Below are 7,897 nucleotides of genomic sequence, written 5' to 3'. Positions count from 1 at the left end.
CTCATTGAGAAAGGCATTGTTTCCAGATGAAGGTCGTTAGAGGAAACAAACAAGAAGGGAAAGAAATTCAAAAGAAAAAAAGTTTCTATTGTTTACTTGTAGTTAAAAATTAGGCTTGCTATAAATAATATATTTTATCACAAAGTTTTCATCTCAGCCAACGAACAACAGATGTATAAATGTTTAAGAAAGAATCACTAACTAAAATATTTAATGTTGTTGTTGTTGTTGAGATTTAATGTCTTACAGTTTTATTAATTTTATTTCTATATTATTGTTGTTGTTGTTGTTGAAATTTACTGTTTAACAATTTTACTAATTTCGTTGTTGTTAAAATTTAATGTTTATTTAACAATTCAATTGATTTTATTTTTCATCTTTGTTGTGGTTGTTGGAGGTGGTGGTTGTTAATTAGTCTATTCTTTTTTTCACTTTCTTTTCATATTCAATCATATCAAACAATTATAATATATTTTTTTTACTTTCCATTCAGTTTCTACACCTTTCAACCAGTTTACAGTATTTCCTCTTACTTTCTTTTCTTTAATTTTTAAAACAAAATTTAGTGTATTAATTTTTTAAATCATTATAGTGAACGCGATAATTGTACAATGAGCCCTCATAAATATACATTAGAGGCAAAGTCGGGGTTTCTCGAAGCCCAGGACTTGCTTTTGGAGTAACTCAGAGTCTTCTTGAAGAAGGTTACTTTTCTATTACAGCGACTGCTCTGGGCCCCAACCTATGCCTTTTGGAGGAGGAAACGGAAGGAGATTTGGCGAACCTGTTAACAGAAGGAGGAGAGTGGAAAGATCAGTGGTTTAAAGAAGTAAGAGATTGGAGAAAAACAGACGCGGAGTGTGCGAGAGTGGCGTGGATCTCTATCTATGGCATACCTTGCTTTGTCAAGAACGAGAACTTCATCAATCTTCTTCTGGTTGACATCGGGACAGTTGTTAACCCCCAATCCATCATCGATAAATCTATCAGATTGGATGTTCTAACACTAATGATTCACACAGATTCTTTGGAACAAATTAGAAACAGAGTCAAAGCTTGTATAGATGGAATATGGAATAACTTACTGATCATTGATGATGTCTCTTTCCACAAAGAGGAGACGGATGATTCATCTCGTTGCTCGAACTCTTGTTCTGAAGATGAAGATATGTTTTCTTCCCTAGGACATCCAGACGGAGACGAAGATCCATCTTACGCTTGCCCAATCCTCAGCCCTAAACGGAACCGGAATTCGACTCAGCCACCGTGCGACAACTCCAGCGACTTAACCAAACCGCCTAGGGAACAAAATAGTACTCATGGCAGTGATGGAGGCGGTTTCTCAGAAGCACAGAAGTTAGAAAGAGACAGATCGAAAAAGAAGAAGGTTCTATGTACAAGCATTAATGACTTAGACTCAATTGCGGATAATCTTTTCTCTTTTTCTAGGAAGGCAAACACCACAGACCCTATATCCATGAAAACTAGTAGCAGAGGATTGGAGATTGAGACTTCAGTGAACACGGCACTGAGAAGAAAGGAAGAAGTAAGGTTTTTACAAATGGGACCAGCAGGAGTAGTTGTAAACGATTTCTCTCCTTTTTTTATAAAAAGAACGTTGGACAAATACTCTGGGGGTGGGGGCCACACGGAAAGCCCAATTTTGAATGAGACGGTTAAAGTTCATAATATTAAAGAAAGTTTCATTAATGACGTGGAAAAGGATGTAGGGCCCTGCAGAGTTAGTTTGAAAGAAACAGTGGAGGTGGATATTTCGGGCAAGGATAGCAAGGGTGCAAAGGCCTTCTCTAAGCTCACAAACATTACCTCTTCTAACAATTCAAAGAAAAATGTTAGCTTCCAGATGAAGAAAATGAATTTTATTAGGAAGAAGACAGGGGTAGGCAGTAGAAAAATCGAAAAATTGAGTTTTGATGATCAGTGCCAAATTGTGAAGAATTCAAAAAATACCAGGAAAAAGATCAGGGAGGTTCTGGATTTAGGGGAGAGAGTTATTGAATTTTCTCATCCAATTCAGAGTGGGATTCAACAAAGAAAGTTTATTCAACAGAGTACTGAGTCGCAGGCCAACAATCAGCCCAATCCTTTTGTCAAAAATAATTATATTTCTGGAGGTATACCTCTAACTTGTGAGTCCATCTCAAGTTCGAATATTAGGAACTGCAACAGAAGAGGAGCTAACAGTGCGAGCATCAATGCTACAGAGGGGCTTTGGAATTCTATGTCAAGATTGGGGATCATCAACATTTCTCATAATTTTGACTCGATCAAAAGTTTGAAGGAAATGGAGTTGAGGGATCATAAAGGAGAGAAGGTGGCAAAGGGGATTAAAAACCATGCACCCCCATGATAATTTTATCGTATAATATTCGCGGTGGTGGGAATCGGGCTAAACGCAAGAGAGTTGGATTCCTAATTCAAAAAGGAGATGTTGATCTTTGCTTTATTCAAGAAAAAAAACTTAGTGGAATTGGTGTGGATTTGGTTAGAGAGTTGTGGGGAGGAGTTGACGTTGAATGGTCCTACTTGGATGCTAATGGAGCCTCGGGTGGTATTTTAACTATGTGGAAGAAGGATCTCTTTTCTCTCAATTATAGTTTTAGGGGAGAGGTTTCCTATGTCTATGTATGGAGAAGGAAGGTAAAATTGTTTACTTTGTTAATGTTTATGCTTCTTGCGACAAAGTTACTAGGAGGAGAACTTGGAATTATTTATGTGAGTTTAAGAACAACAATGCGGATGGATCATGGTGTATTGGGGGAGATTTCAACTCTATCTCCACTCTCGATGAAATAATTGGAGTTACTACTAGTGAATTTAGTAGGGATTTAAGATCCTTCAATGAATTCATAGAGGAAATGGAGTTAGTGGATCTCCCTACAATAGGTGGAAAGTCCACTTGGTTCAAAAGGAACGGGAAGGCTATGAGTAGGCTTGATATATTCTTATTATCGGAGAGTCTTGTAGATGATTGGAAGGTGGATGGTCAATTTATAGGAGAGAGGGATGTGTTGGATCATGCTCCCATTTGGTTGAAAAATAATTGAAAGGATTGGGGACCTAAGCCGTTTAAGTTTAACAATTTATGGTTTAAGCATGAAGAGTTTCATAATTTCGTGGAAGACGAATGGAACAAAATAGTGGTTAAAGGGAGAGGAGATTATTGCTTGGTTGAAAAGTTGAAACTCTTAGAAGCCGGATCTCTTGGTGGAACAAAACGGTTTATGGGTGGATTGATCTCAAGATTGAAAAAGACGTGAAAGAGATGCATTCTTTAGATAAATTGTTTGTTCATTTTGCAAGTAATGTTTCAGAAGAGGTGGTTGAGAAAAGGTTGAAAGTGGTGGAGGACTTTTGGAATAATTTAAACAAAAAAGAAGGGCTTCTTAGATTAAAGTCGAGATAACTTTGGCTATCCGAGGGGGATGATAACACTCGTTTTTTTCATAATTCCTTAAAAGATAGAAGAAGAAGGAACACCTTATGCACCATGGAGTCTAGGGGGGGGGGGGGGGAAGATTAGAGGAGGTCAAGGAGATTAAAGACTTCATTTTCAAGCACTTTGATGGATTCTTTAAAGAAGAGGTTTGCACTAGACCGGAACTGCATGGGATTAACTTGAAAGTGCTTTCTTTAGGGGATTCTTTGGATCTTGAAAAACCTTTTTCCGAAGAAGAGATCAAGGATGCTATTTGGTCGTGTGATGGGAACAAAAGCCCGGGCCCGGATGGCTTCTCTTTGGAGTTCTTCAAAAGGTTTTGGCTTATTCTTAAAGATGATTTGATGAAGTTATGCAATGATTTCTACTTAAAAGGTACGCTTGTCAAAGCCATCACCTCCTCTTTTCTTGCGCTTATTCCAAAAAAGAATAATCCTCAAGACTTGTCCGAGTATCGCCCTATTTGTCTAGTGGGGAGTATTTACAATATTCTTGCGAAGATTTTGGCGGCTAGAATGAGAGGTGTTTTGGATAAATTGATTTCTACCAATCAAACCGCCTTTGTTCCGGGTAGGAGTAAGATGGACGGGGTTCTAATGGTTAATGAGATGCTAGATTGGGCAAAAAGAAAAAAGAGGGGGTGTCTTTTACTTAAAGTGGATTTTGAAAAAGCTTACGATTCTATTTATTGGAATTACCTTAGATGGATCATGGGAAGAACGGGGTTTGGGAAGAGATGGATGAAATGGATGAAATCTTGTATCTTCTCTAGTCACATGTCTGTTTTGGTGAACGGTAGTTCTACTAAAGAATTTAAAGTTCAAAGAGGTCTTCGTCAAGGTGACCCGATTTCTCCTTTCCTATTTGTTATAGATATGGAAGGTCTTAGTGCTCTCATGAAGAAATTGGTGGAGGTGGGGGATTTTCAACCTTTCAAATACGGTGAAGAAGATTATGTGGATATTCTCCAATTTGCGGATGACACCGTTATTATCGAAGAACCTACATGCGACAACCTTTGGAGCATGAAAGTGATTTTGAGAGGATTTGAACTTGTTTCCGGTTTGAAAATTAATTTCCACAAAAGTAACTTCTTTGGTATTAATATTGGTGAGTGGCTATCTACCTCGGCCACTTCTTTCTTATCTTGCAAAAAGGGATCCTTTCCTTTTAAATTTCTTGGTATTTGGGTGGGAGAAAGAGCTAACAAGACGAAGGTGTGGAAGGATGTGGTTACTAATATAAAATCAAGATTGTCGAAGTGGAAGGGGAGAAACATTTCCATTGGTGGAAGGGTGACTCTTATTGGCTCGGTGCTTAACGCAATTCCTATCTTTACCCTATCTTTTTATAAAGCACCGAGCATGATCATCAAAGAGATTAGAGGACTTCTTAGTAACTTTTTGTGGAATGGAAATGCAAATAAAAGAAGTATACATTGGGTGAAGTGGGAGAATGTTTGCAAACCTAAGGAGAAAGGCGGGCTAGGTATTCGAGATGTTGGTGATTTAAATAGAGCTCTCCTCCTTAAATGGAAGTGGAGAATTTTGAAGGAGGACAAAGCCATTTGGAGTAGATTCCTACTCTTGAGATATCATAATCCGAAATTCAAAGTTTTAGCTTCTTGTGGGGAAGTTTTAAATCGGGATGATTCAAGTTGGTGGAGACATACCGTTCTTAATGATTTTAAAGAGGAGGAAGGGGTTGAAGGCTTTATTGACTGGATCAATTGTGATTGTAAGAATGGTAACAACATTCTTTTTTGGCATAGTTGTTGGTTGGGTGATCAAACTCTTTGCGATTCCTTTCCGTATTTGTTCGACCTCTCAACCAATAAACTTTGCAAGGTTAGTGATGTCATTTCTTGGAGCGAAGGTGCTTTTTCTTGGAATGTCAATGCCCTCTTCGGCCTTGACGGTTTGGACATCTTGAACTCGTTTTCCTCCCACTCCGTTCAAAATGACAACATCTCGGATATAGCGCTTCAATTGAGGGAGTTAAAAGAGTCTTTGGAGAGAATTAATCCGACCAATTTGGAGCATGATGTTTTTTGGTGGAAACTAAATCCTACCGGTGTTTTTTCGGTTGCAAGTGTGTCTAGCTTGGTTTCTAGCTGTCATACCCCAAAATTTACCCGATATAATCCACATCTTCTAATTTATTAAGGGTGTTAAAAATTAAGAGTCATAGGGTTTAATATATCTATTGTTAAACTCGACCTCTTATAAAATTCCCTTATAAATCGGTTAAAATAAAATAGGGGTTTGAATAGCAAGTATTTTGGGATCCAAACAATGGGCTCAATTATTACAAAAAAGGTTCTATCATTTTTGGGATATTATTTGTGTTTCACTAACACTTTGGTTTTATTATTAATTTTATTATTAGTTGGTATTAATATTTTTTTAATTTTATTAACTAATTATTGTTGTTTTTTTAGGATTATCATTAGTATTATTATTAATTATCAGTATTTTATTTATTATTATTATTAGTTATTATTAGTAGAATGTTAGAATAAAATAAAAAAATAAAAATAAAAATAAAGAGTCAATTTTTGAGTAGGCGTGAGAATTGGAAGGAGAAGATTACTTGAGTAAAATAGGAAAAACAAGATTGGGAAAGTATATAATTGATTTGCAATCAAGTATCAATTTCAATAATCAGCAAGATTGGATCCACCTTGGTTAACCTAAAAACCTTCCTCATATATATTCAAGGATGTTCAGACGTAGGAGGGGGGATTTTGGCCGCTGCAGAACCGTATTGTATAGCAAAAAAATCGAGAAACCAGGGCCATGGTAGAAGAAATCTGGGGTGGATTCAAACAGTTTTGAAGGTCAATAATGCATCCCTGACCTTCCCTGAACCGAACCCGATCGTCTCCGACGCTCAAAGCATTCGAAATCACTACTAAAAACCCACGATTTTGCACTCTCTGAACTTGGACTCGAATTCAATATTTGATACACCTTACATGAGATTTGATTGTATATTTATGTTCTTCGTGATGCCATGAAGGTTTCTGGATAACTTAATTGCTTTTTAATTGCTTTTATGAAAAAACACCATTGCTAGGTTGTTAAAGCTTCAAATTGGGGATTCTTTAATTAGGGAAAATTGGCCTAAACCGTGGTCATCAATGGATTCAGGGGGCGATTTACAATCGATCTATGGTCTTGGAATTAATTTATTTGTTGTATATTGTTGGATTCATATTTGCAGGAACTATAGCAACACATAAAAAGCGTTGCCAAAAGTCTTCAAATTCCAGAAAAAAAATGGTGAAGATGACGCTACAGTACCTGGGCGGAAAAATTATCCTTTTAAAATTTGGTTCGATTGTTTTTATATATTATTTCCCCAGCGCATGTTATAAACGAATTGGTTAGCTGGTTGGATTGGCAAGAGGCGCAATATGTAAGTCAAGGGGCGCAGGTTCGATTCCTGGCTCCCATGTATATTTTTGGTTTAATTTGTTTCCAGATCCCATATATGTTCCTGCAGGGGATCTACCATATGCCTTCGTATCATAACCCTTGGATCGCATCAAAAGCTAATCCAACGTGCTAGAACTGAGGACGCATGCCATGCACCTCCCCAGCCAGCCACACGCGATCCTATCCAGGTTTTATCATTCTTTTTTAATAATATGATTATATAATTGAATTCAATATTTTGTATATATATAATTTAGTTTAAAATTAAATTAATAATAAATTTAAATTAGGATTAGGACTATGATTAGGTTTTAGGATTAATTCCCGATTATTTCGATCATTCAATTTAATTATTTATTTAACTTTAATTATAAAATCACAAAAACCCTAGAAAAGTCTATTAAGAAATTAGGGTTTGTCCAATTTCATTGCCATTTGGCAAAAATATTAATTCAATTGATTCAAGATTAATTTAATTTTCTCCTCAAACCGACTAAATCTATTAGTCGTAGTAGACGAGAAATAATCTTTTGATTATTTAATAATTTAACTAATTCTTACTAATTCTCTCCTCGACCCGACTAAATCTATTAGTCGCTTTAGACGAGAGATAAAAATACATAAAATCCAAAATACATCTAATTTGCTGCCCGCGACGATCAATCTATCGATCTGAGTAACCAGCAATGCCCCTTAATCGGTTAGCTATACTGACCAAATCTATTGGTCACCGCATCTAACGGTGCCATATCAAATCAGGGTTGTACGCCCAAACATCTAAAAAACACTAAACCACAAACTACGGATTTTCATCCCTTTCAATCAGGCAACTCAAAAGGCCTTTCAAATCAAATCACAAACTACGATAGGCCATTCAAAAAGCCTTCAAACCATTCAAATCTAATTCTAAGGCGTACAACCCTGCACCCGAACTACGTTGACTCTGATTCTCCATAAGGAGATACGTAGGCACTTGGATAACCAAGGTGAGTCCCCC

At 36.8% G+C, this 7,897-nt stretch overlaps 1 protein-coding gene across 1 annotated transcript; it reads left to right on the top strand.

The window, feature by feature from the left end:
* Positions 1-2,367: 2,367 nt before the first annotated feature.
* LOC131649467 (uncharacterized) lies at positions 2,368-6,694 on the top strand. Its single transcript, XM_058919229.1, has 5 exons — positions 2,368-2,572; positions 2,707-2,999; positions 3,117-3,249; positions 3,602-5,565; positions 6,686-6,694. Exons 1-5 carry the CDS (start codon positions 2,368-2,370, stop codon positions 6,692-6,694), a joined length of 2,604 nt encoding a protein of 867 aa, XP_058775212.1.
* The last annotated feature ends 1,203 nt before the right edge of the window (positions 6,695-7,897 follow it).

This window comes from Vicia villosa, linkage group LG2 (assembly GCF_029867415.1).
Source record: "Vicia villosa cultivar HV-30 ecotype Madison, WI linkage group LG2, Vvil1.0, whole genome shotgun sequence".
In the NCBI taxonomy this organism is placed as follows: Eukaryota; Viridiplantae; Streptophyta; class Magnoliopsida; order Fabales; family Fabaceae; genus Vicia; species Vicia villosa.
The sequence above is the reverse complement of the archived record's forward strand: the minus strand, read 5'-3'. Positions and strand labels throughout refer to the sequence as shown.

Coding starts and splice junctions, on each gene's coding strand:
- LOC131649467 (XM_058919229.1), top strand. CDS start 2,368: ATGATAATTTTATCGTATAATATTCGCGGTGGTGGGAATCGGGCTAAA. Junction 2,573..2,706: donor TGCTAATGGAGCCTCGGGTG/GTATTTTAACTA, acceptor CTTGCGACAAAG/TTACTAGGAGGAGAACTTGG. Junction 3,000..3,116: donor GTCTTGTAGATGATTGGAAG/GTGGATGGTCAA, acceptor TTATGGTTTAAG/CATGAAGAGTTTCATAATTT.